This window comes from Equus caballus, chromosome 1, assembly GCF_041296265.1.
Source record: "Equus caballus isolate H_3958 breed thoroughbred chromosome 1, TB-T2T, whole genome shotgun sequence".
Classification (NCBI taxonomy): Eukaryota; Metazoa; Chordata; class Mammalia; order Perissodactyla; family Equidae; genus Equus; species Equus caballus.
Window position 1 is genome coordinate 169,193,742 of NC_091684.1, and position 27,800 is coordinate 169,221,541.

At 38.3% G+C, this 27,800-nt stretch overlaps 2 protein-coding genes and 2 pseudogenes across 2 annotated transcripts; all 4 read left to right on the forward strand.

Annotated features, from left to right (window-relative positions):
* Nucleotides 1-1,324: 1,324 nt before the first annotated feature.
* Nucleotides 1,325-2,277, forward strand: OR11G2I (olfactory receptor family 11 subfamily G member 2I). Its single transcript, NM_001391598.1, is given in 2 exon segments — nt 1,325-1,911; nt 1,914-2,277. Coding segments are annotated over 2 exon segments (951 nt in total).
* On the forward strand, nt 10,779-11,669 carry OR11H34P (olfactory receptor family 11 subfamily H member 34, pseudogene; annotated as a pseudogene).
* OR11H33P (olfactory receptor family 11 subfamily H member 33, pseudogene) lies at nt 15,899-16,802 on the forward strand (annotated as a pseudogene).
* On the forward strand, nt 25,134-26,141 carry OR11G2 (olfactory receptor family 11 subfamily G member 2). Its single transcript, XM_005603373.4, has one exon. It carries the CDS (start codon nt 25,206-25,208, stop codon nt 26,139-26,141), a length of 936 nt encoding a protein of 311 aa, XP_005603430.2. The 5' UTR covers nt 25,134-25,205.
* The last annotated feature ends 1,659 nt before the right edge of the window (nt 26,142-27,800 follow it).

The following is a 27,800-nucleotide window of genomic DNA, read 5'->3' on the forward strand; positions in this document are numbered from 1 at the left end:
CATAAAATGTTTATTTTGTTTTGTTTTAACTTCTGAGATCAAAATTACCTGTGCTCATCAGTTACATCAAATCTTGCCTTCTGCCATATATGAGTAAGTAGTGTGCCAAATGACCCCAACATTAGTTTTAAAACATTCTACAAAGAGATAAGGCAAATTATTGGGGGGGTGGGGGGGGGAAGTAAACTTCTTCAACAAAGGCAAAGTCCTGAATGTTTTACTCCCAAATGAATATAGCAGAGAGTCATTTCACGAATATGAGATATTTTCATATCTGCTTTCAGCTCTCCTTCATAAGAAATAAATATATTATCACTTGAAACTTAATCTGATCCCCTAGACAGATGAATTTAAAAGCTGAGCAAAAGCATATGGAAGACAGAGCTCCTAACGCAATTACCTTCACCTCACCATCCCACCCTAGCTGAGGCGGCAAAGTCCTGTGGTGATAGACATCAAGGCAGAGACAGTTAGAATCACAGGAGTTCTTATTGGACACATCAGTGCCCCTTGACATGGAATCAAGTAGTCATAAACAAACTTGACCTAGAGAAAGGGTTCTAGCACACCCCTGCCTCCTTATCCCAGAGAATAGACCTATCTCAAGATGGTCAGATTACTGATGTTAATGTTGTCTTTCAGGATACCTATCCAGATGGCCTTATGTGCTATGTTCCAGGTAGTTTTCCCCAGAAAACGTTGATGGCTTTATTCTTGAACTGATAGATAGTGGCATTAGAGAGAATAAATTGACAGGTTAGCTTGAAATATAGCCAACTATTAAGTAATTTCTAAGTGACATCAAAAGTCCCAGTATTTTCCTGCTCCAGAATCACAGGAGCCAACAAGGCACCTGCCTACAAGCAGCTGCATTAGGAGACTGCTCATGAGTATTTAGAAAATGCACTTAACCATTCATTTTAAAAAAAATTATGGAAACCTTTCTAAATGCAAGAATCATGTGTGTCCCCAGTCACTTTGATGACACTGTTGTTTGACATAGCAATAACTTCGGCCTACTTTTACAAAGGTATTTGCCAGGAAGAGAGCTAACCCAGTGTATTTAGTTTAAGAGGAGATAAAGGGAGAATTATACATTGTAATGTCAGTCTACATTGCATTCTCCTACATGGGGTAAGCTACATGATATAGGGATTTTCATCTATTTTGTTCACTACTGTATGCACAGTATCTAGAAAAAATAACTAGCAAATAATAACATTCTATAAATGTTAAATTAATAATAAATAAACAAAGAAATCTCAGTTTCCTGCAAGCACAAAGAAAACAAAGTCTCTCTGATTTCCAGGGGTATTTAATAATTATGGGTCTTTTCACAGCTCATAGACCCATGAAAATCCCCAACAACTCCAACGCCATCACTGGCTTCATCCTCCTGGGCTTCCCTTGCCCCAGGGAGGGGCAGATCCTCCTCTTTGTGCTCTTCTCTGTTGTCTACCTCCTGACCCTCATGGGCAATGGTTCCATCATCTGTGCTGTGCGCTGGGATCAGAGACTCCACACCCCCATGTACATCCTGCTCGCCAACTTCTCCTTCCTGGAGATCTGCTACGTCACCTCCACTGTCCCCAACATGTTGGCCAACTTCCTCTCTGACACCAAGGTCATCTCCTTCTCTGGATGCTTTCTCCAGTTCTACTTTTTCTTCTCCTTGGGTTCTACAGAGTGCTTTTTCTTGACTATTATGGCATTTGATCGATATCTCGCCATCTGCCGGCCTCTACATTACCCTACTTGGATGACAGGACGTCTCTGCACTAATCTTGTGGTCAGCTGCTGGGCACTTGGTTTCCTCTGGTTCTTGATTCCCATCATCATCGTCTCCCAGATGTCTTTCTGTGGATCCAGGATTATCAACCACTTCCTGTGTGACCCAGGTCCTCTTCTAGCACCGCTTGCAAAAAAGCTCCTGTGGTAGAGCTTGTCTTCTCCACTTTGAATGCTGTGCCCGTCATCATTCTCTTTCTCCTCATCATGGGGTCCTATGCTCTGGTCCTAAGAGCTGTATTGAAAGTTCCTTCAGCAGCTGGGAGAAGAAAGGCTTTCTCCACCTGTGGGTCTCATCTGGCTGTGGTTTCACTGTTCTATGGCTCAGTGCTGGTCATGTATGGGAGCTCAGTAACTGAGCAAGAAGCTGGAACACAGAAGATTGTGACTCTTTTTTATTCTGTTGTGACACCACTCATTAACCCTGTGATATATAGTCTTCGGAACAAAGATATGAAAAAGGCCCTGCAGACATTTCTGAGAATATAAAAAGTGTTCATCAGAAAAGCTTTTGGGCTCTTAGAGCCAAAAATTGTATTTAACTTACTTACAAACCTGTGCAAAAATTGTATTTCACTCAATTTTGAAATTAAAAAATAACTTGTTTCATATGTGTTCACACTAGTCTCCACTAAAACTTCAATCACATGTGAACATCTTTTTTGCTTATTTCTTCTCTTGGTTCTTGATCATTTTCCCTGTTTCTTACCATGCCTCATTTTTTTTTCATTAAATGCTGAACATTATACTTAAAAAATTGTAAAGAAAATTGATTTAGTAATTCAACAAAAGTTAAGTTTTCTTTTTGCCATACATAGAGGCAGATCACTTTGATCTCAAATAAGGACTATTTTTAGTTATTGTAAAAATAGTCTACTCCTGTTTTGCTCTTATTTCTGGAATGTGACCCTTACTCCAGGCATATTGACTTTCTGAGATCTCAACTGCAAGCCTTGACTGTTTCAGGACCCCTCCACCTTAACGGGCCTGACTTCTATTTCTGGATTCCTTGGACCCCGTGAATCCTGAAACCTCTGCTCAGCTCTTCAGACTCCCAGTTTCTGCTTTCTTCTAGATTTCTTAAAATCTCATCTTGCACATGAATGCCTTAGAAATCCAAAAATGCCTTGAATAGATATGGCATTATTTTTTGAGCCTCACTTCTCTGTGGTCCTCCTCTCTTCAGGACTTGTTTCTCAAACACCAGCTGCTTTGGCAGCTGCAAACACCAAATCTTTTATTTCCTCAATTCAGTGAAACTACGGTTTTCTGCTGAAACTTTATTCTGCCTACCCACATTCCTTCCTGTATGCCTCCATATGCCCATACTTTCCCAACTGAGTGAATTGCCAAATTTGCTCAGGGAAAAACACCCAAGGTAAATGTAGACCTCATCTCCTTGACCCTTCCTTCCTGGAATTATAGCCCTTGAAGTTTTGTCTATGTTGACTGCACTCCAGTGCTTTAAAATTGTTATTTTATGTATTTTCTCCAGATTTTATAGTTACTTTTGGTGGATGGGTTAGTTTAATACAAGCTGACCATAACTGGAATTTTTTCTATTATATCTAAATTCGTAAGTTCTCACTTCTTCCCTCACATTCAGAAGATGATCTTGTAGCATAACCATGCAGAAAAACCATAAATCAGAGACAAGTGGATATAGGGACTGTTATAAACACAAGTCTGGGATGTAGACCTGCTTTTCTTTTCATTGCAAACAGCTCCAGATACGCGAGGATTCCACCACTGCAAGTGAGGTGGGGTTGAGGGGGCTCACAGCAAAATAAGAGCTATAACCAGGACCACAGAGATCAGATTTAGGCCATTTTATTTTTTAATTGGAGGCATTCAGCAATTTTAGATCTGTAAAAATATTTCCTTAGGATTTGTATTAGTAATGGTCTAGTTCTTGAACTCCCTACTTTCCCTGAGTGAAAGGTCGTCCTATTATTGAAGTGTCTTTACCATTTCAACTACTGGATTCCACAGGGAAAGAAAATGAGGATTGGGAATCAGGAGTGATTTGCTGAAGATATTAACTTTAATGATAAAAAACAAAAATTCCCTATCTACCACCCTTTTCACTAGCCCAAGTTACTTTTTATTACAGACTAATCCTATACTTCCATCTTTAGTACTTCTCAATTAACTGCCAGTTAAACAATGTTTGTTTCCTTAATATATATAAAGCTTTGTAAACAGTAAGACAACAGAACAACATCCCAAAAGGAAAAAGAGCAAAAATATATAAACAAATAACATACAGAAAATACTCAAACACATGGAAAGAGCACTAATACATTCAAAAAAGTAAAAAGGCAGAATATGCACATAATGGTGCAATGTGATTTACAGATTTGAGGCAATCTCTAATCCCAATGATATTTTTTGCAGAAATAGAAAAATACATCCTAAAATTCATATGGAGTCTCAAGGGACCACAAAAATTCAAACCAATTTTGAAAAAGAACAATGTTGGTGGTCTCACATGTTTTGATTTCAAAACTTACTTCAAAGCAACAGTAACCAAAACAATATGTTACTGGCATAGAAACAGACATGTAGAACAATGGTATAGAAGAGAGAGCCCAAAAATAAGTCTTCACATTTACAGTCAGATTCTTTGGACACGGGTGCCAGCACCATTCAATGGGGAATGGACAGTCTTTTCAAAAAATGATGCTGGGAAGGCTGTATATGCACATGCAAAGTAATGAAATTTGATCCTTATGCTATTGTATTGAAAAATTAATTCAAAATGAGTCAAAGACCTAAACATAAGACCAAAATCTATAAAACTCTTAGAAGAAACATAAGGGAAAAGCTTCATGACGTTGCATTTGGCAATGATTTCTTAGATATGACACAAAAAGCACAGGCAAGAAAAAAAATTAGATACATTGGACCACATCAGAATTAAAAACTTCTGTATATCAAAGGACACTATCAATGAAATGAGAAAGCAACCCATGGAATGCTATAAAATATTTGCAAATCACATATCTGAAAAGGGATTAATATCCTTAATGTATAAAGAAATCCTGTAATTCAGCAACAACAAGAAAAAGAATTTAAAGATGGCCAAAGGTCTTGAATAAAGCAAAATACTTCTCCAAAGAACATATACAAATGGGCAATAAGCACATGAAAAAAATGCTCAACATCCTTAATTATAAGGGAAATGTAAATAAAAACTAAAATGACATACCATTTCACACCCATTAGAATCGTTATTATCAAAAATAAAAAAGAAGGTAAGAAGGATGTAGAGAGATTGGAGTACTTGTGCATTGCTGGTGCAAATGGTAAATGGTGCAGCTTCTGTGAAAAATAGCATTGCAGTTGCTCAAAAAAATTAAACATAGAATTACCATATGATCCAGCAATTCTATTTCTGGGTTTATATGTAAAAGGACTGAACGCAGGAAATCAAACAGACATTTGTATACCCATGTTCATAGCAACCCAAGTGTCCTTCAGCAGATGAACAGATAAACAGAATGCTGTATACACAAACAATGGAATATTATTCAGCCCTACAAAAAAGGAAATTCTGGCACATGCTACAACATGGATGAACCTTGGAGACATTATTCTACGGGAAATAAGCTAGTCACTAAAGGCCAAATTTTGTGTGATTCCATCTACACAAGGTGGGAATTCATAGAAGTAGAAAGTAGAATGGTATTTTCCAGGGGCTGGGGAAGAGTGAAATGGGAAGTTATTGTTTAATGGGTACAGAGTTTCGCTTTGGACAATGAGAAGTTTCTGGAGATGGATTGTGGCGATGGTTGCACAACAATGTAGATGCACTTAATGCCACAGAACTATGCATTTAAAAATGGTTAAAACAGTCACTTTTATGTTATGTATATTTTACCACAATAAAATATTTTAAAATCATCAAAAAAAGATGATAGAGAAAAGTGAAACAATCAAAATACTTGAATAACCCAAGAGAAAACATGAGAGAAAAAATAAATGAACAAAGAACAGATAGGACAAATAGAAAACAAATAATCTATCAGTAATTAAGAACTGAAAGCAAAAATTTACAGATGTCAAGTGTGTGAAGAAAACACAGTCCCAGAGAGGATAAACAATGTACATTGTGAACATTCTCTACATTTCACAGTGAAAAAGATTTTCCAGCAAACAAAAAGAAATTCTCTGGAAATCAACACAGACATCTCACCTTTGCCTTTAAGACATCATTCCTGCCTTCTCTCTGGGAGCCAATTTAACCTAAACTATAAAAAAAAAACTATAGATAACGAAAGGACATAAAACCAGGGAGTCGTGGGGGAGTTATAAACCAGCCCAAGGGGAGACTGAACACATCACAATAATCTCTAAGATGAAACTTTAATTGCACCCTCGGGAGTCTCAACAATACTCCCTTCCCCTTCATTCATCTGTACTGCCTTTTGGAAATCGCCTCATGATTTTCTTACCTCACTTCTTTCAGCTACTCTACAGCAAAAGTAACCAATATATAAATTTCACCTGTTGAATTTCCTCTGCTTAGCAAAGCAAGTGAAAGATCTGGGTGCCAGGGGGTGATTGAGGTTTCTTATATTGCCCTTGATGAGAATATCAATGTCAGTTGAGGCTCACACCTCAAGGACTGATAGGGTTGTGCTTCTTTTCACTGCCTATCCTATTGGCCAACAGAAGTACCATATTGCTGTAATTGTTTTGTTTTGTTGAGCATTTCAGGAAGGCAGATAATGGAGTTTCAGCAGTTAACTGTATCTATCCCAGAATTCTCTGAGGCAGACCCCTGGGTTTTGATTCCATGTGAAGGAAAGAGAGACATCGATGAGAAGATACAGATTCAGTGTTTATCCCAAGCTTTGCCCACACTTAGCCCCATCATGAAAGGTAAGTAAATTTTCTCCTTGTCTAGGCTCGCTGCAATTTTTCTAAGACATCTACAAATGGCTGTTAGCTCCAGTCGAATCCCATTTTAATTAATATGTTTTTGCAAACGTTTGTGGGTTTTATATTTCTGGATATGTGACTTCATCCACAGTATCCCCAGAAAGTTAATAATAAGTTATGTTATATTAACTGTTGACTCCACTGTCCAGCTCCTCAGATCTTCCTGAGATTAACAACCCCTGAAACTTCCTTGCCTAATGATTCACAAAGGAATGCGCCATTATTCGGAAATTTGATAAATTACATAATTTGGTATTAGAAGATTGTTTAGAGTTGTGCTCAATAACTTTTCTTCTACAATGCCCCCAGTTAAATATAACTTACTCCCAGTTAACTCTTAGGTACATCACAGGTAATGTAATGCCTTTCTTTTATTCATTTATTTTCTGTATCTTGAATTATTAACAGTACTATGATTGAATGTCTTCTCCCTTACTATCAGACCAACTGGTATATTTTTGATGCCAGAATATATAAGAAAGTCAGTAAAATAAATCTCAGCAACCAAAGAGAGCTGCCCATAGTTTTTATGTGTGATACATGGGAACGGAGTAACTTTTTAATCTAATCTTTCAGGTTCACTTAAATTTATTGTTTTTAATTTAGGTTTTTAAACACAAAAGGCTAAAAAGAATATATCCTAGTCACTTGGTAATCATATTTGTTCATGTAGTAGTGTTATTAACAACAACAGCTATAAATTTTTCAGCTACTGGTATATTCCAGGAACTGAATTAGGCATATATATTCAACAGTATTTTTGCAAGAGCTGAAATATAGGTGCTACCTTAACCAAGAGCACTAGTATATTATATGGTATTTGAAACCAAATCAATGTGATATTATCATTTATTTTCTTTTAAATACAGTGATATAACAGCACTACTGAGTTGTTAAGTATTACTGGATTGAGTCAATCATTTGTGAACCTGATCCAGCTGTGGTATGTCACCACATGGATTGTCAGGGTGGGTGATTTCTTCCTCCCTCACCAAGCCATAGGCTTTCCTCCTAAAACTGGGTTCTCAGTCCTTCCTATAGAGTCCCATTTTTCCTTCTAGGTTATATGCGTACCTCTCCTCCCCTCCACTACTGGACCATCCAAACAAAGAAAGCATTTACATTGATCTCCTATGTGTCCAGGACAGATTTGAAAAACATTTTGGAGTGGGAAAAGCAGCAGGATTTGGTGATTGGTTGCATATAGGAGGTAACAGAATCAGGAATTGTCTTGAATGACTCTCAGGTTTATGGCTTTAGCAGATGCTAAATGGATTGGAAAATGGAGAGTGGAGCCATTCACTAAGAAGGAAGTACAAAAGCAGGAGACAACTCTTATGAAGGAAAGGATGGAATAGGAAGTATTGAGCACAATGCTGATTATAGGTGTGAAAATAAAAAAGAGGGTAAATGACTAGGGAGGCTGACAGAGTGGACAGTCAAACATGACAGGGATATGAGGCAAGGAGAGATTATTGGGGCACAGGTTTAAATGTGACCTTGCTACAAGTTTGGTTACATAAGAGCCACATAAAACTGCCCAGTGATGTTCAGATTGGGTGCATGGTTATCATGATGTTCATAAACTCAGCAGATTAGCTTTTCAGTTACAGCACTGGCAAGTGTGAACATTCATTCAATCATTAAATCATTCAGTCAGGGCCTACTATGCACCAGAAACTCAGTCAACTGAGAATGTAAAGTTAAATTTAACATAATTCATGAAGTATAGAAGCTTTCAGTCTGGAGGGAAGCACATGATTAGGTCAATATGGCACACGCTCTAGTAGATAGATATAAAACATGCTATGGAAATATTAAGCATGAATTTGTTTTATATGCAATAGGGTTTGACATTATCACTTTAGTAAATGGTAGGTATCAAAAGGATACCTAAAATCTTCATCAAAAACTAAGACATAGTACATTGATTCATCTAATTGCAAACTTTTCAAATCATTATAAGCTCACTTTAAGGGTCAGGTATATAAAGATGTTTGTTTAAGAATATTGATACAGTGCTTATTATATTACAAAACATTGGTAGCAGTCTAAATCTGTCACTAGGGAGTTGATTAAATCTATGGAAGACAATGTAGTCGCTGGATTGATAGCATAGAGTTACATTTTCGACACAGAAAAAAGACTCAAATACATTGTTAAAAAACAGGTTATAAAACAACATATTTTGAAAAATCTTATTTCAAGTATTAAAGAAGAGAGAAATGCAATTCACCAAAGAGTAACAATTTCTTTAATATGAGAAGTGGTATTTTTTGTCCGTTCCTATATTTTTCACGTTCTTAATTTTTTTTAAAAAAGGCATTTTTATTTTGGAAGTTCACTTTATTTTGATAAGGTAAATGTAGCATATACAGAATTTGCAGCATTGAAAACTGAAGTAATAAGATATAAGCATTTTAGATTATTTGAAATGTTGTACTGAATAATCTAATGCTAAAACATATCCTTGCATTTGGAGAAGGCTTATTAAATGCATTTTACATGGGGTTTATGTATACCCAAAGTGAGAGAAAAAAATATATAATTTATTTCCAGCAAGAATTGACCTTTTGTAACATTTAAACCTATGTAATATCTGTTTTTTTGTTTTTATATCTGACTTTTTAAAGATTGGTACCTGAGCTAACAACTGTTGCCAATCTTTTTTCTTTTTATTGCTTTTTCTCCCCAAATTCTCCCAGTACCTAGCTGTATATTTTGATTGTGCACCCTTCTAGCTGTGGCATGTGGGATGCCGCCTCAACATGGCCTGATGAGCGGTGCCATGTCCCGCCCAGAACCTGAACCAGTGAAACCCTGGGCCGCCGAAGCGGAGCACGCAAACTTAACCACTTGGCCACGGGGCCGGCCCCTATATCTGACTTTTGATAATTGATCTTTCCCAGCTTATTAATATTCTGAGTTTCCTGCAGGTGGGTAGGTGAGATTGCAGGCATGAATGTTGAAATCCATCACCCATTAAACATAGACAAAGTAAGAGTGAAATCTTTTAAGTAGCTGGACCATATATTTTGAAACAAATTGTTTATTTTGATGAGAGACTTATGGCATAATGATTTAAAACACTTAATTTGTTTAGGATAGTGGATATTCAATTGAAAAATTAGGGGACTTAAGATAAAAGCATAAAGTCAATTCAAGTAATATTCTGAGGTAAACATTAACTCTCTACTCTCCAGAAAAATATTAATATGACCACTCCTCTTGCTTTCAGTGTTGAGATCTATAATTCATTAACATGTGATGAGAGAAAATATTCTGATGTGAACACCTCAGAGTGTATAATGGACACACACAGCTCTAGAGTATCGGAGAAGTACGTCAAGTACTTTCTCCTTCGGGAGAGATGTCAAAAAAATAGTTATTCTACTCCTAGTTCTTGGCTAAAAAGTAAACTCAGACTAAAATCTATGTTATTAGAAATAATTCCACCAGGGGTGGGAAAAAGAAATACAAACTGATAACCACTTTGCTGCCTTTCATCTATGGTAGTACTCCTGAGTTTCCAAAATTTCAAAGGAAAAAGAAGACGTTTTTCTTTTTTTTTGAGGACAATTAGCCCTGAGCTAACACCATGCCCATTTTCCTCTACTTTATATGTGGGACACCTGCCACAGCATGGCTGGATAAGCGGTGCATGGGTCTGATCCAAACCAGAGAACCCCAGGCCGCTGAAGTGGAACACCCAAACTTAACCACTACACCACCAGGCCGGCCCGGAGAAGATGTTTTTTAACCTAACCCATGGATAAAGAAAGTCCAAATAAGGTAAATATTCCATTGTTATGAACCCAAATTTATCGAAATTTAGAATCACCAGGATTCTTGATTGGTGGCTTTTAAACAAGAGCTAAGAGTGAATAGATGGGTTATTCGAAAGTAATTGTCAAATTGTCACCATATTTACCTCGCATACGTTTCCTACAAGATTTTCAGGAAACAAAACAGCTTGTATAATGATATTTTCTGTCTTCTCTGCAGTCCTAGGATTCATTAACAACTCAGCAACAGGCACTGGGACTGAGTTTGTCCTCCTAGGCTGCCCTGGTTGTTAGGAGTGTGAAGATTCCTCTTTTCTCTGTTCTTTGGCGTCTATATATTTACCACGATGGGAAATGGGGCCATTGCCTATGCTGTGACGTCCATAGTTCCATACTCCAATGTATATTCTTTTAGGGAACTTTGCTTTCCTTGAAATCTGGTACATTACCTCCACTGTGCACAGTATGCTAGTCAACTTCCTCTCAGAGACAAAAATCTCTCTCTTCCGTTCACTGTTTCCTCCAGTTATATTTTTTGGCTTTCCTTGGTACAAATGAAGAATATATCCTCTGCATCATGCATATGATAGGTACCTGGGTATCTGCTGCCCATTGCACTACCTGACAGTCATGACCCAAGACTGCTCTATCTTGATGTAGCTTTCCTGGGTGTTTGGATTCCTTAGTTACTCTGTCTCAACTGTGCAGCTCTCTCAATTGCCTTTCTTTGGGCCCAGTACCATTGATCACTTTGTGTGTGATGTGCACACACTGATGGCTCTGTCCTGTGCCCCATCTCCTGTCACTGAGATCATTTTCTGTGTCCTAAGCTCCCTCATTATAATCCTCACTCTTCTGTACATCCTTAGCTCCTATTCCCTTTTACCAATAGCTATGTTAAAAGTCCCTTCAGCAGCTGGCTGGCAGAAAGCTTTTTCCACCTGTAGATCACATCTGACAGTGGTGTGCTTATTCTTTGGGGCCCTTTTGGCAATGTTTGTGAGCCCCACAGCTGATAACTCAGCTGCAATGCAGAAGATCATGACTTGGTTCTATTACATGGCAACTACTCTCTTAAACCCTCTGATTTACAGTTTAGGAAACAAAGAAATGAAGGCTGCACTGAAGAAAGTCCTGAGGATAAAATGAACATAGACAAATCTACAAGACACCAAGTAAATCATTGTCCAGACGTAAAAGAATAAGCAAGAAAAACTTGATTCACTCCTGCTAATTCTCCAATGCACGCTTTAAAGAAGATACTTTTCAGTGGGATCCCTCAATGTTTTATTCTTCAACTAACCTGGGCAGAGTTACTATGTAGCTGATACATATTACATTCCAAGTGTAACAACAATATTTTCAAAATGGACAACTCCAGTAGATAGTGATATGAGGGCATTATATCTGTGCTATTTCATACTGTTTCAGTTTTCATTATTGGGGATGGGTGTGGAATGTAGAACAAGACGAATTATCCCAGGTGAATCATTGTTGGTATACTCAAGGCATTGGCATGTCTTTAGACAGTTCAATATTTTTAAAAGTGAATAAGGAATCTAATTAAAGTGCCTAATGGATGCGGATTTAGCAGCAACTTTCTTATCCCCTTGGCTCTTCATGTTTGAGAATCTTCCAGATTAGGGATAGACTGACAGTTTCATGCTTATATAAGTGATACATGTCTTAACATCAGATAAAACAGTAGTAATTCTTTCAACAAAGATTTACTGAGCATTTACTATGTTCCGGGCACTCTTCTATGTAATAGAGATATACTATGACCAAAATGGTCAAAACCCACTATCCATGTGGAGTTTACTTTTTAGTGGAGAATAGACAGTAAAAAAATAAATAGATAAAACACATAGTATACCAGAGAGTGATAAGCACTGTGGAGAAAAGGGAATAAGGGCAGGAAGGGTGGGAGAAAGGGCAGAAATTTTAAATAGCATGATCAGAGAAGGGAATGTTTAAGCAAAACCTTAAAGAGGATGAAAGAATGAGCCATGTAGATAGCTGAAGGAAGAGCATTCCAGATGGGGGAAGCAAGTTCTCTGTAAGATCCTAAGGCAGGACTGTGTTGAAGGAAGAGAAATTTTGGTCTGGCTGGAATAGAGAGATTAAGGGGAAGAATATAGAAGATGAATTCAAAGAGAATGGACAGAGGGCAAATTCTGCCGGGCCTTTTAAGCCATAGTAAGGACATTTAATTCTGCATGAGATGGAAAGACTTTGGAAAGTTTGGAGCAGAGGAATAACATGGTCCTATTTACAATATAAAAGGGTCATCCCCATCATTGTTGTGTTGTTAATAGACTAGAAAGAGACATGGGCATTTTAAAAGTCTTATTTCTAGTTGTCAAATAAAAAAAATTGCTGCTTTTAAAACGAATTTTTATCTTAACCTGTCATTGTGTATATATATTTGCGGAGGGAGACAAGCCAGGGAGCTCATTTAGACTCTTAGACTCTAAGAAAATAAATTCTCATTCTGGAATGATATTTTCATGGCAATCTTAAGAGATAATGGAAAGTTAGGAATCCACTCCTGAGGCTCTTGAACCACATTTCATCTTATTATGATTATATAGACATTTACAGAATATTTTCATATCTATTATCTCATTTCATTCTCATATTGGCCCTATAGGGTATACTAGAAAGGGAAGTATGTAGCTTCTATTTAAAGAAATGAGCTCCCCAAGATTTTATGGCTAATAAGTGGAAACACTCAGGCTAGGACCTAGATTTTCTTTGGCCTGCTTTTCTATCTATTACTCCAACTCCTTCTCTTCAGTTCCACTCTGCTCTCACCCAGTGTGCTCTTCTTATCCCAGATCACTTCCTTTCATATGATGTCTGAATAATCATCTCCACCATTTCCCTGCCTATACCAGACCTCTTTCAAAAAGCCTTTCAGGTGCTTATTTCCAATCCTGCTTTTACAGATCCTACATCACCTATAACTCAGCCTCAAGTGACAATTTTTCCTACAAATGTCATTTTTGACCTTGTCTCCAAACCATGCTCAATTAACTCCTTCAGGAGAAGTAGCATTAAAAACTTTTTAAGTGTAAAATAAAATCAGTGTGTATAAGGACAGATTCACATAGAGTTTAATGGTGACTATACTGGGAACTGCTTCTTACAATTATGTTGGAAATTATCTGTGAAATTCATTTACCATGCTTTCCCTACAGCTGACTAATAGTTTTTCTGTGAGGACTTTTCTCTCTCTCTTTCCTTTTTTTTTTTTTTCCCTGAGAAAGATTCACGCTGAGCTAACCTCTGTGCCAATCTTCCTCTATTTTGTATGTGGGTTGCCACCATAGCATGGCTGATGAGTGGTGTAGTTCTGTGCTGAGGATCCAAACTTGTGAACCTGGGCTGCCAAAACAGAGTGCATGGAACTTAACCACTACGCTATGGGGCCAACACCTTTTTTTCTCTTTTAATGTCAGAAACAGTAGTCTATGCCTCAAATACATGGAGCTAAATCTTGCACATTTTGATTTTGAGTCAAAGTCTGTGAATCTGAGTTCAAGTCACGGTTGCTGCTGTTCCAGAGGTAAGTGCTGCCCTCTGCAACACTGCTTTCTTGTCTTATTGAGAAGAGTAGTCTGGTGCTTGGAAAGCACAGAGTTTCCATAGTGGGGAACCAAAATGATCATCAGTGCAGGTTAGTTTAGCTCTTCATAATCATCCTAGTTTAAAAAATTATGAAGGATCTATCCTCATCTTTAAGTTTCCTTATCTTCTTATTTTTGTGTCCACAAGATGTCAACCTGCGTTAACACAACCAGCCCAATAGAAAGGTTATGTTTCCTTCTAGATGAATAGGTTTATATTTCACTTTAGGCATTATTAATTTAGTGAACCTGCAACAGCTGCATCATTAGAAATATATTTATCTTATTTAATATGACCTCACTGAATATAAGGGGTTTTTTTCTACTTGATTATGTTCAGTGATTGTTATAAATATTCTATATACACCATTTCTATCAAAATTATTTTTAAGGAAAATTCTCCTCTTATCAGTAAAAAAAGTTAAAAATATTTTGTTAAAAAATTTATGTGGATTACAATATTTTAAAGCTATCATTGTGCTCTTTTCTATGAGTTGTATTTGATTCTTAAAAAGGCACCTACTTTAGGGGCCACCCCGGTGGTATAGTGGTTACATTTGCGCCCTCCACTTCAGCAGCCCGGGGGTTTTCAGGTTTGGATCCCAGACGTGGATCTACACACCACTTGTCAGGTCATTCTGTGGCGGCATCCCATATACAAAGTAGAGGAAGATTGGTGTGGATGTTAACTCAGGAACAATCCTCCTCAAGCAAAAAGAGGAGGATTGGCAACAGATGTTAGCTTAGGGCCAATCTTCCCCGTATTTCACACACACATACACAAAAGACACCTACTTTGGTGATGGTGTTCTAAAGAGAATAAGGGCAAATTTTGAAATATGGGTAAATAATTAATTTTGAAATATCTTTCCATTGTTTTCTGTTAATTTGAAAATTGGGAGCTATTTCTTAAACAGATTAAAGTAAAATCTCCCATAGTGAAGTTTAAGGGAAATTTGTGGCATCAGTAAGAAAACTTTAGAAAAGAACCTCTTGGTGATTTTAATTTCCTTCTCCATGTATCTCATACGTTATATTCCTCTTTAATGACATTCGTTTTAAATATATATGCAGTATGATGTATTTCCATGTGAAATTAATCATCAGAGAGTGAATAATAGTGACTTTTCATTGCTAAAAACAAATGATTAAATATCAAATTGTAAATGAGCTGGAGTGCAATATAAATGTCTTTAATAGTAAGATACATAAAGAATTTATTGTCTGAATATCTTTGTTGATTTTCTTCTGGTATCCTAGAAATAAGTGATAGAAAATAAATTCTCCTAGTGGAAATAACTCAAGAGAGAGAGAAATAAAGGGGGAAAAGCTGATATAAAGTCAAAGACCAAACCATTCAAACCGTCAGATTCAAATCTATTATAAAATTATAGCATGTGTGTCCTCACATTTTGAAGTAAACAGCACTAATTGCTATATCTGAAATGCTTTCACTGAAAAACAGACATAAGACAAACAATTTTTGTCTCTATTTCAAGATTTCTTTATATCAAAAGAAGATGAAATTTAACTGATTTTCCACTGACAATGTTCAAGCTTCCTAGAATTACAATGAATCAGGGCCAAAGGGCTCACTCAGAATAGGACAGGATTTATTCAGTCTTGTTTTAGAATATTCAATACATTTGCCTGCATGAATCAAACTCCCTATTCTAAGTTAAGTTTCAATGCCTCAGCAGCAGAGCGGCTTGTCGTTATCTGATTTCTCTCCACTGTTTTGGGCCCATGAATAAGTCAGGGTTATCCACTATGAAAGAGATAGTCTTCTTGGGCTTTCGTGGTCCCTGGTATATACAGATCTTTGTTTTCTCAATGATTTTGTTTGTCTATATCTTGATTGACTGGGAGTATGGCCATCATTTGTGCAGTGAGGTGGAACAACTGAATCCGTACGCCTATGTACATGCTCCTGGCCAACATCTCCTTCCTAGAGATCTGGCATGTGACCTGCACAGTCCACGACATGCTGGTCAATTTTATTTCCAAAACTAAGGCTATATCCTTCTCTGGTTGCTTCACTCAATGCTACATCTTCTTTTCTCTAGGAACAATGTAATGCTTCTTCCTCTGTGTCATGGCTTATGATAGGTACCTGACCATCTGCCGTCTACTGCACTATCCATCCATCATGGCTAGGCTGCTTTGTGCTGATCTGATGTCTCTTTGCTGCTCACTAGTTTCCTTGGATATTTAATTCCTATTTTCTTCATTTCTCAGCTATGATTTTGTGGGCCCAACATCACTGAACACTTTCTGTGTGATGTGCACTCACTGATGGCATTGTCCTGTACCTCGAAATCTATCATAGAACATGTATTCCATGCTGTGAGTTCTCTTATCATCATTCTCACCATTATGTACATCCTTGGATCCTGCACTCTGGTGCTCAGAGCTGTGTTTCAGGTTTCTTCCTCAGCTGGGTGGCAAAAGGCTTTCTCTACCTGCGGATCTCACTTAGTTGTGGTGTCTCTATTCTATGGAACCATAATGGTGATGTATGGGGTCTTACCTCCGGCAACTCAGCTCCTATGCATAAGATCATTACACTGATATACTCTATAGTGACACCAGTCCTAAACCCACTCTTCTACAGCCTACACAAAGGGACTTCAAATTTGTCCTCCATTAGGTCTCTTGTAGAATGAGAATTATCCAAACCTCATGAACAGGTTTTGTGAAACCCATTGACTCTTCCTGTAAGTGGAAGAATAATCTTCTTCTAACCTAGACTGACTTGGCTTTATTCAGAACCTCATGGACCTTTTGTGCAAAGCAAAATTCATCATGAATTTGATCATATTTTGATGTACTTTTGGTTTGATAAATCTGTTTCCTTGGGAAGAGATTGCCACCCAACACATGGTAAAAATCATGCATAAAAATCTTAATATTTACTTCCAGGAAGGTTTTGACTTTTTCAATGCGCAACCTCTGTCCACACAACTCTAAGAGATGTGAATAAAATTGGTTATTTTCTCACATAGCAGGCTAAAACTTTGTTTAAAGACATATAACACATAAAATGCCTGTTGTCATGAATTTTTGGCAGAAACCCCACACATCAATGTTGGATACACTCAGAGATTATAAATCCAGTTTAAAAATTCTTAGCTCATTATCCTCATCAACAGTGTACAAGAGGAGGCTGAAAGTTAGATGGAAGCCATGAGTAAGAATATCTTTGGTCAATTGTAAGTATGCAACCCTCATAAGAAAAATGATCATGATATCAAGAGAACCACTCAGAAAACTTTACTTTGTTCCCTGGAGTTTGAGTGACACCTACACTGTCCCTGATTCATACCTGGAAAAAGATCTAAGTATTATAGAACAGCTGACTCTGAGAGCAGAGAACAAAGAAACAGGCTATAACAGGAGCCAAGTGAAGTCCCACCAGTAAGAGAGCAAATTTAGAATACCCACATTTGGCCTAGTTAGAGCTCATGGAAGGTAACCAACTTGGAACATCTTGAAAGGGATCCCACTCAAAAGTATTACTTAGAGAGGTAAGACAAACCCAAAAGTGAATTTGTTTCACAAAATTTAATAATTCACCTTTCCAAACAAAGTGAACAGTATTCTTAAGGAAACCATTATAACAAATAGCGCCCCCAAACAAAATTAATATTTAAGTTGTCAAGAGGTTTAATTATTAAAAAAAAAAAAAAAAAGGATTAACTGATTTGTTTGAAACTTGAAACAAATTTGCCCATCTAAACAGTTACAAATGGCGCTTAGGCCATAATGTACCTGCTGCTATATCTTTGTTGGTCTCCCTAGAAGTAAATCCTGAGACTAGGATTCCAGTACAAGTAGCTCATTTGGGTTATGAAGGGAACATTGACAGAGAAAAAGGAAAGAAGGAAAGGATGTCTTCCAACGAAGGGTGCCTTGTCAAGATAGCTACCACTGTGGGAACTGGAGCTAATTCCTCTGGAGAATCTCCAGGTCATCAAGAAGACATTCCAGAATTATCCTGCTATAGAGACAAGGGGGCTGCAATATTGATATTGAAAGTTGAGGGCTTCTGAGGAGTGTGAAAGTCATTAATTTACCAGCACTTCTGGACTGAAAGAATGAAGGAAAGGCAGGCAAAGCAGATTCTCAGTCAGAAAAACATCTCAGGGAAATAAATGCAGATGTTGGCAGTTGTGCTGAAGTGGAAAGAAGGAGGACATACAGGGGATATGGACAGGAAACCAATGACCTCTTTTATGTTATTCTAACACCACCTCCAAGAATTTTCTGTGAAAATAACTGTGTTGTGGGGAGCAATGAGAGGAGAGGCTAAGAAAGAAACAGAAGACAAAGAGGACAATTCCTAAATGAGCTCTCTACATCCTCATGAGTAATTAATCTCCCAGGTCCCTCACTCAATAGAGCTTAACTCTCCCACTGTCAGTCATCATTGCAGAGTGTTCTTGTCTAATATTCAAAGCAAAAAAAAATATGATCTTCTATTGTGTGTCTAAGTACCATGATGTAACTGGGACACAGGGACATCTGCAAGAAATGGTGGGGAGAAGTAAAATAACAACAAAAATAGTAAAGATAATAATAGGATTAGGTTGAATTGCAGGGGTCCTTGTTTGCCAGTTTTGAATTTTATGTTGTGGACAGAGGGAAACATCAAAGGTGTTCAAACAAGGAAGTTAAATGAACTGATACATCTTTGAGAGGAAACTCCCTCCAAACTTGGGGATAGACAGAGAGAGAATGAGTTGTGCTAAAGACGGTCACCTCCATCGGGGATAAGGAAGGCTTAGAGCCCAACTCCCAGATGCAGCTGCTGGAGTGGAGTGATGAAATGCTCTGCTCTGGCCTCTTGGACCTGGAAGTGTGGCCTGAGAGGCAGCTGCTTGAGACTCACAGAGCCACCAAAAACAAGAAAGGATAAGGTTTGTAATAAAGTCAAGATGGTCCTGGAAGGAGATTGAGTCCTGTTGTAACTGTACAGCACTCTATGCCTGAGGTCTCATGGCACCTCTGGCCCATCTATACTTCTGGAAAATGAGAGAAGGTTCTGTCCCAAGACTTATAATTGGCACCACTCACAAGAGGTCCAGTGAATAGCTTTCTGCATCACAACCACCACACCCGATTTTACTTTAATAGGCTTTCCGTTGGACACCTTGTAGGCACTCTGAGTAGGCTTGAAGATTTATTAGATCTCATATTGTCCTTGAGAAACTTGGGAAAGGTAGTATTCTTCTACTCTACTGAAAATCAACGCAGTAGGCATCAGGGTCTCCAGAGAAGGCAGGCCCAAGAGAAAGGGAAGAACTAACACACAACAGTCTCCTGACAATGTTCTCTTTCTAGAAGTGGTAAATTGTTCCTCATGGAGCAGGACTCACTCCCTGGAGGCTCTGCCTTTAATCCCTCCATCCTCCAGGAAACACACAGAAATATTCACCCTATATCTAGTCTTTGATGGTTATTGTAGAGGGGACCACACCTCTTCTCCAGGAAGAACAAATCCTGTCACAGAAACTTCAGGTTTGCATTCCCCTCTTGTCCATGAAAGGAGATGATGTAATGCTTAGAGCAGAAAATAAACATTAAAGAGCTAGAAAAACTTCTCTCCTCTGAATAAGCCTCCCTTGTCTTTGCTTCAGCTGTATATTATAAGGCTAACAATTCCGAAGCATTACTGTACGTCAGGCCCTAGACAAGCACTTCCACATTTGTTATCTCATTCAGAGTCCTCAACCCCTTGGTGAAAGTTTCACTGTGCCCATTTTACAGGTGAAGGAACTGAAGTGAGACAGTTTATACAATTGATTTGACAAAGTTTCCACAATTGGTAAGGTATGAGTTGTAATTCAAATCTCAGGCTCCTTACTCCAAATCCTTTGCTTTTCTACTATGGCTTAGCTGTCTACCATTTCTCATAAATGGGAAAGTTGTTCTGATTTTGAAGGGTTTTGCAGAAATGAGACAGGTGTGGCAACCTCCTGTCCAGATTAAATGAAGCAGATGATGTCTTACTGTGAGAGCAGGCCAATGATAATTCCACACCATTGTGCCTCCTTGGACTAACCTTGGGGAGAAAAGTAAATATCAAAGAAATGTCTTTCTCTCATCTTATATATTATAGCTCAGGACCTGGCTAACCTAGATTGGGCCTCTCCCAACCTTTCCAAGACATCGTGGAGATGAGGGTGTAGTTTATTTTGTTTGGCTTTGTTAATTAACTCAATCTGAGCATCCTGTAAACATAACACAGCCTTGACACTATTGTATCCATATTCACACTCTCTCTGCCACAGTGCTTTCTGCAACTGATTCAGGAGAATCTCCCAGCAATTTTGGGCAGCTCCAGCTTAGCCTTACGCCAGGTGAACATTACTGCAGCTCTCTGAACAGTGGAGCCAAGTAATAAAAGGTGCGAAACAATACAGTCTTGTTAGAATCATCTTTTTTCTCACCCACAGTCAATTTCTTTGGTCAAGCGTGAAACGGTGATGGCACACAGAGAATCATTTTTTCACACCCTTCTCGTTTTCTAGGGCAGCTTTGTCAGATCTCAAAGTTGGAGAATTGTGCTGAGAGGGAGTTGGCCTGGATCCTTTGCCTTCATGTGTAAGTGACAAACTACGCAACTAGTGTTTTCATCTGAGAGATAAATGTAGCTAAAATATCACCTCTAGGTATATAAAGTATTGATATCTTTTGTACTTGTGGTATAATTGGAATAGGAATAAGCATTTTACAATGAAAAGTGGTTAAAAATCATATAATCCTACTCCCTTTTCATATAAAGAAAACAAAGATTATAGAGGTTAAAAGACTCCACTAGAGCCACTAAGCAAGTTTGTTGCAAGGCTCAATCTAGAATTTCCATTCCTCTCTCTCTTCTACTTCAACATCCAGAGCTGTGGGACCATAGTTATCTTGAGTAGTCAGAGAGGAACCCATCTGGGGTGGGACTTGTTTTACCACCCAGAACATTCAACCTCCCATTACTTCCTTTGAATGGAATTCTTCTCAAGTCTGGGCCAGCACTCTGGTAGCCTAAGGTCATTTAGAGCCTCTCTTGTATAAATTCCTTTCCTAAAGTTTCATCTCACAGGTTTTTTGAAGTTCAAGTGAAGTAACTGGTAAACATCTATCTAGTATCAATTATATCTTCTGCTTGTAACAGTGTAGACAATCATTTCTTTGACAAATATTTACAAGATACCTACTATCTGCCTCAAACTCTGCTGGGCACTAGGGATAAAGAGTGAAAATGAAGGACAACAAGAGCACAGACCCTGAACCAGGAAAGTACTTGGCTGTTTGTAGAACTAAAAGATGGCCAGTGTTATATTTCTGAACTGTTGTGTGGAAAAGGGAAGGTGTGCATGTATGAGTGAGTATGTGCGTGCATGCGTGTGTGTGTGTGGGGGGGTGTGCATGTGTTGAGACAGAGGCAAATCCTGTTGGCTTTGGAAACTCATTGTTGTAATATAGTTCAAAACTGGCCCAACATATCAGTTAGCTTAGCAGAACAGACTGATTTCTGACTGCTGACTTGTCAAGGTCCTCTCCCTTTCTTGACCAAGAAGTATCCATTGTTCCACAGTCAAATAGATGGTCCTTGCTTTCCCGTCACTATAAATGCGTAGAGCAGAGTTCAGCAAATTATAGCCAATGGGCAAAATCTGGCCTGCTGCCTGTTTTCGTATGGCGAGTGACCTAAGAATTTTTACATATTTAATTTAAGTTTAAAAGTTAATATAAGAATCACATTCTGTGGCACTTGAAAGTTATATGAAATTCAAATTTCAGAGGACATAAAATTTCATTGGAATATAGCTATGTGCATTCTTTTAGGATTGTCTTTGTCTATTTTCACACAACAACAAAAGGTGAGGAACTATGACAGAGACTATATGTCCTGCAAGCCTAAAATATTTAAGAAAAAGAATGCTGATCCCTGATGTAGAGCATTAAAGAAGCATGTCCCTCTCTACTGAAATGCTGGCTAGTGTGAGTATAGTCCAAATACACACACCTCCCAGTGGACTCAGGAGACAACAGTGGATAGTGCACTCCCTGCTACACATTACTTGTCAAATCCTGTTTTATATTTTGCAGTGTTTATGTTAGTGGAGTGTATGTGCCTCCTTTGCACAACAGAGTTTACATTTGTGTGTGTATGTGCATGTGTATGTGTGAGACATAAAGGTGTGTGGGGCTTTGATTAATAGAATCATGAGATGAGTTCGGGGATGTTGAGAGGAGTCAAATCAAAGACATCAGTTTGGAGATCTTATTCTATTCCGAGTGTATTGGGAAGCTAATTGAATTGAAGGAAAGGGACTTATCTGATTTTTCTTTTTCAAAGAGTCTGTGTGGCTGTAGCATGGACAACAGGTTGTAGAGAGGCCCGGGAGGAAACAGGTGTTGGTAGGACAGCATCACAGTAGTCTAGGGGAGAAAAGATGATGGAACGAACTAGACAGAAGTGAGTGGATATGGACTTATTTTGGAGACTAACATAAATTGCTGATGAATTAGATGTGAGGGTTAAGGAAAGGAAGAAACACTACACTGAAATAAGTTCTGCCATGAAAAAAAAATTCTTAACATTTAATCAAAGGGGTGCATTGTTAGACTGTCAAGTGGATGCTTACTCCTAAAATGAAATTTCAAGATCACCAGCAAAACAGCCCTGGTCAAAAATACCTAATCATCATTAGTAAAAAAATTTTTTTTGAGGAAGATTAGCCCTAAGCTAACATCTGCTGCCAATCCTCCTCTTTTTGCTGAGGAAGATTGGACCTGAGCTAATATCCATGCCCATCTTCCTCTACTTTAAATGCAGGATGCCTGCCACAGCATGCCTTCATGAGCTGTGCGTAGGTTGGTGGCCAGAGCCTGAACCGTCCAACCCCCTGCCATGGAAGCAGAGTGAGTGGACTTAACCACTATGCCACTGGGCTAACCCCCTAGTGTCAATTGTTTTTAATTAATCATAATAAAATTTCCTTCTTTTGAATTGGTACTAGATTTACAGACTTAACCATTTTTAGAATTCACCTAGGTCCTTTACACATAGCAGAATTCTTCTTTTGCGTCCCTCTTTATATGTTAGCAATCAATAGGCACATGTGACTCCAACATAATTTTGAAAACATACTACAAAGCTCAGGATATGCTGAAAAAAAAGGCTCAATGCCTAATGTCCTTGATCATGAGTGAAGCTGCTGCAGAGGGACTTTAAAAAAATATTAGACTCTTCTGCTGTCTGTTTTCAACTCCCTTTTATGAAAGATAAAGATGTGGCCTCAGAAATTAATTGAGCCCCTAGTCAAATGACTTTAAAAGCACTAAACAGAAAAGACTCATGGGAAATGGAAGTTCATAAAGCAGGCACCAGAACTTAGTCTACTTTCCCCGCACCAACAGCAGAGTCCACTAAATAGATTCCGATCATATGCATTAAAATAGGGCCTGACAGATATGTGGAGATTTATTGGCCCCAGGCATCCCTCTCATCAGGGAATCCTGAGTTCCCAAGGACCCATAAAGGGTTTTAAAAGAATATCTACTGTGTTATAATTACTCTTCCTTTCTCCTCCCCCAACCACCAAAATTGTATTCCTCCTCCAACACAGATGACCTATTCTTGAGAAGAGGTGTGAGCTTGCTGTTGCCATCTTTTACTCTTGGTCCTACAGGTTTCTCAGAACTCGAATATTCCTAGTAAGAAATTATTAGACTCCCTGTGTCCCTGTGCCAAATTTAAAAACTCAAAATATGGATTTAACATAGAAGAAGTGGTGGAGAACATAGACTTTTTTTATGTTGCTAATTTTACATTTATTTACAGAGGGTTCTAATTGATTACAAGGCTTGAGTGCATATTTGTTAAACAAAGGTACTCTGATTTAGAACAAAACAAAGGCATCATGCAGATATTCTGTCTTTAAAAGCTACTCTGACTTCAGATGCTTCCAAGTAGTTACTGGGTGATGGAACAAAGTTTTAGCTTTCCATCCCCTAAGAATCCACGGCTATGTAGAATTCTGTGTTACCAATAGTGCCCATAGTGTGCGTTATTGGAATAGAATTATATCTATAACTGTAGACTGGGCAGATTCATATCTCTTTTCCAGGTAAGCACAGACCTGTTTCAATATGGTCTGTTAATGAGTCTTTCACCTTGTTCTACTGTGGATGGCTAGGATTGCTGCTTTAACACAACAGAAACTAAGGCTAATTTCCTCTATTCAATCTGTTTTACACGTGAAATTGGTATATATAATTAAACTGACACGTTAATCATTTAGTTTAAAATAAGGCCAGTTTCAAAAGTCATGTAAAAGAAGGAATTTAAAAAGTTCTATGAGCTCTTGTTATATAGTTACATAGTTTGACACAGTTTCTGCCACAACTGCAATGATGTCATCATATCTGAAAATGGAAAAAATTCCATTTTGGTGAGAATGGATAGTCAGGTACATAGATAGATGATAAATAGATAGATTCTTAAGTTTAAAGTCTATTAATCTTCAAACATCTCTACAACATGCTTCTTCAAGAGCTTATCAATTCGGACCAAAAGTTTTCTTGAGTACATAGTGAAAATATGAACGAGAATAAAGAAGCAACCCAGGTCAATATTTCAATTTTTAAGAACAAAAGTAGCTATAGGGGCCATCCTGGTGCCACAGTGGTTAAGTGTGCACATTCGGCGGCCCAGGATTTGCTGGGTCAGATCCCAAGTGCAGACATGACACTGCTTGGCAAGCCATGCTGTGGCAGGCTTCCCACATATAAAGTAGAGGAAGATGGGCACAGATGTTAGCTCAGGGCCAGTCTTTCTCAGCAAAAAGAAGAGGACTCACAGCAGTTAACTCAGCACTAATCTTCCTCAAAAAAAAAAAAAAAAAAAAGACAAGAAATTTTTAAAAAAAAAAATAGCTATGGATATATGTCTTTATTTTCTTTCAAAGATGGTTTGAATATAAATCTGAGTCCCCATCTGTCTATACACAGTCATTTGATATTTCCTTGTTCTTTCACATCCCACAGACACATGAAAATCTCCAACACTCCCAATAATTCCAGCACCATCACTGGCTTCATCCTCCTGGGCTTCCCTTGCCCCAGGGAGGGGCAGATCCTCCTCTTTCTGCTCTTCTCTGTTGTCTACCTCCTGACCCTCATGGGCAATGGTTCCATCATCTGTGCTGTGCGCTGGGATCAGAGACTCCACACCCCCATGTACATCCTGCTCGCCAACTTCTCCTTCCTGGAGATCTGCTACGTCACCTCCACTGTCCCCAACATGTTGGCCAACTTCCTCTCTGACACCAAGGTCATCTCCTTCTCTGGATGCCTCCTCCAGTTCTACTTTTTCTTCTCCTTGGGTTCTACAGAATGCTTTTTCTTGGCTATTATGGCATTTGATCGATACCTTGCCATCTGCCGGCCTCTACATTATCCCACTCTGATGACAGGACGTCTCTGCACTAATCTTGTGGTCAGCTGCTGGGTACTTGGTTTCCTCTGGTTCTTGATTCCCATCGTCAGCGTCTCCCAGATGATTTTCTGTGGATCCAGGATTATCGACCACTTCCTGTGTGACCCAGGCCCTCTTCTAGCACTCGCTTGCAAAAAAGCCCCTATGATGGAGCTTCTCTTTTCCACTTTAAGTCCTCTGCCCATTGTCATTCTCTTTCTCTACATCATGGGGTCCTATGCTCTGGTCCTACGAGCTGTATTGAAAGTCCCTTCAGCAGCTGGGAGAAGAAAGGCTTTCTCCACCTGTGGGTCTCATCTGGCTGTGGTTTCACTGTTCTATGGCTCCGTACTGGTCATGTATGGGAGCTCAATAACTGAGCACAAAGCTGGAACACAGAAGATTGTGACTCTGTTTTATTCTGTTGTGACCCCACTCCTTAACCCTTTGATTTATAGTCTTAGGAACAAAGACATGAAAAAGGCCCTGCACAAATTTCTGAGAATATAAAACATGTTCATCAAAAATGCCCTTGGGCAATTAAAGCCCAAAAGTGTATTTAACTTACTTAGACAAATTTATAAAAATTGTATTAAACATTTTCAGGTTAAGAAAAACTTGCTTTATTCAGATAATTGTTCATTCTAGTATTCACTAAAACCTCAATCACCTGTGAACATGTGTGTTTTGTTTATTCTCTCTGTTCGTAATCATTTATCCAGTTTTCTTTTACAGTGACTTGTCTTTTTAATTGAAAGCTGAACACTCACTATATTTAAAAAATTGTAAAGATAATAGGTATACTAACTCAACAAAAGTTCACTTTTCTTCTAGCAGTAGATAGAGCAGAGGCAGATTATTTTGATCTCCTGTAGGGACTATTTTTAGATGTTGTAGGAATAGTCTATACCAGTTTTGTTCTTATTTCTGTAACGTGACCCTTATACCAGGAACATGGCCTTTCTGAGATGTCAACTTCTAGGCTGGATTGTTTCAGGTCCCTTTCACCATAATGGCCCCAATTGCTTATTTCTGTCCTCCTTGAACCCCGTGAATCCTGAAACCTCTGCTCAGCTCTTCAGACTCTCAGTTTTCGTTTTCTACTAGATTTATTGAAATCTCATCTTACACATGAATAGCTTAGAAATAAAAAAAAAGCCTTGAAGGGATATTGATCATATTTTGAGCTTCACTCTTCTATCTTCCTCTTCTCTTCAAGATTTGATTCTCAAACCCCAGCTGCTTTGGCAGCAACAAACACCAAATCCTTGATTTCCTCAGTTTGGTAAAACTACCGCTTTCTGCTGAGACTTTATGCTGCCTTTCCCTTTCTTTCCCACACACCTTCATATCCACATACTCCCCCAACCCAGTTAATTGTCAAATGTCCTCAGAGAAAAACATCCAAGGTGAATGTGGAAGTCCTCTCCTTGACCCTACCGTCTTGGAATTGTAGCCCTCAACGTCTTGCCTGTGTTGAATGCTGTCCAGTGTCTTCAAATGGTTGTTTTAAGCATTTTGTCTAGATTTTATAGTTACTTTTGATGGAACGGTTAGTTTAATACAAGCTGCTTAGGCATGACTATACCAAAAATTATTTTCTATTATATCTAAATTCCACACATTCTCACTTTCAGTAGATGATTTTATAGCATAACCATGCAAAAACCCACATATCAGAGAGAAGTGGAAGGGATTAGTATAAACACAAGTCTAGGATGAGGACCTGCTTTTCTTTTCATTGCAAAGAGCTCTAGTTTTCCAAGGATTCCACCTTTGCAAGAGAATTAGGGGAGTGGGGGTGGATACAGGAAAATAAGAGGTAAAACCAGGCCTTCTAAGAACAGATTTAGGCCCTACTTTTTTTAAATGTGAGATATTCAACAATTGTCAGTCTAAAAATATTTACATGGGATTTGCATTAGGGCCTTGAGCTAGTTCTCCTTGAACTCCCTCCTAGGCCCTAATGAAAGGCAATCCTATTATTGAATTGTATTTACCATTTCAACTACCAATTCTGCAAGGGAAGAAAATGAGGATTGAGAATCAGGAGTGATTTGCTGAGGATAGTAACTTTAATGGTAAAAAAGAAAAAATTCGCTATCTACCACCCTTTTCACTAGCCCAAGTTACTTTTTCGTTACTAACTAATCCTTTGTTTCTATCTTT

Excerpts from the sequence above, each read along its gene's own strand:
- OR11G2 (XM_005603373.4), top strand. The coding sequence starts at position 25,206 with ATGAAAATCTCCAACACTCCCAATAATTCCAGCACCATCACTGGCTTC.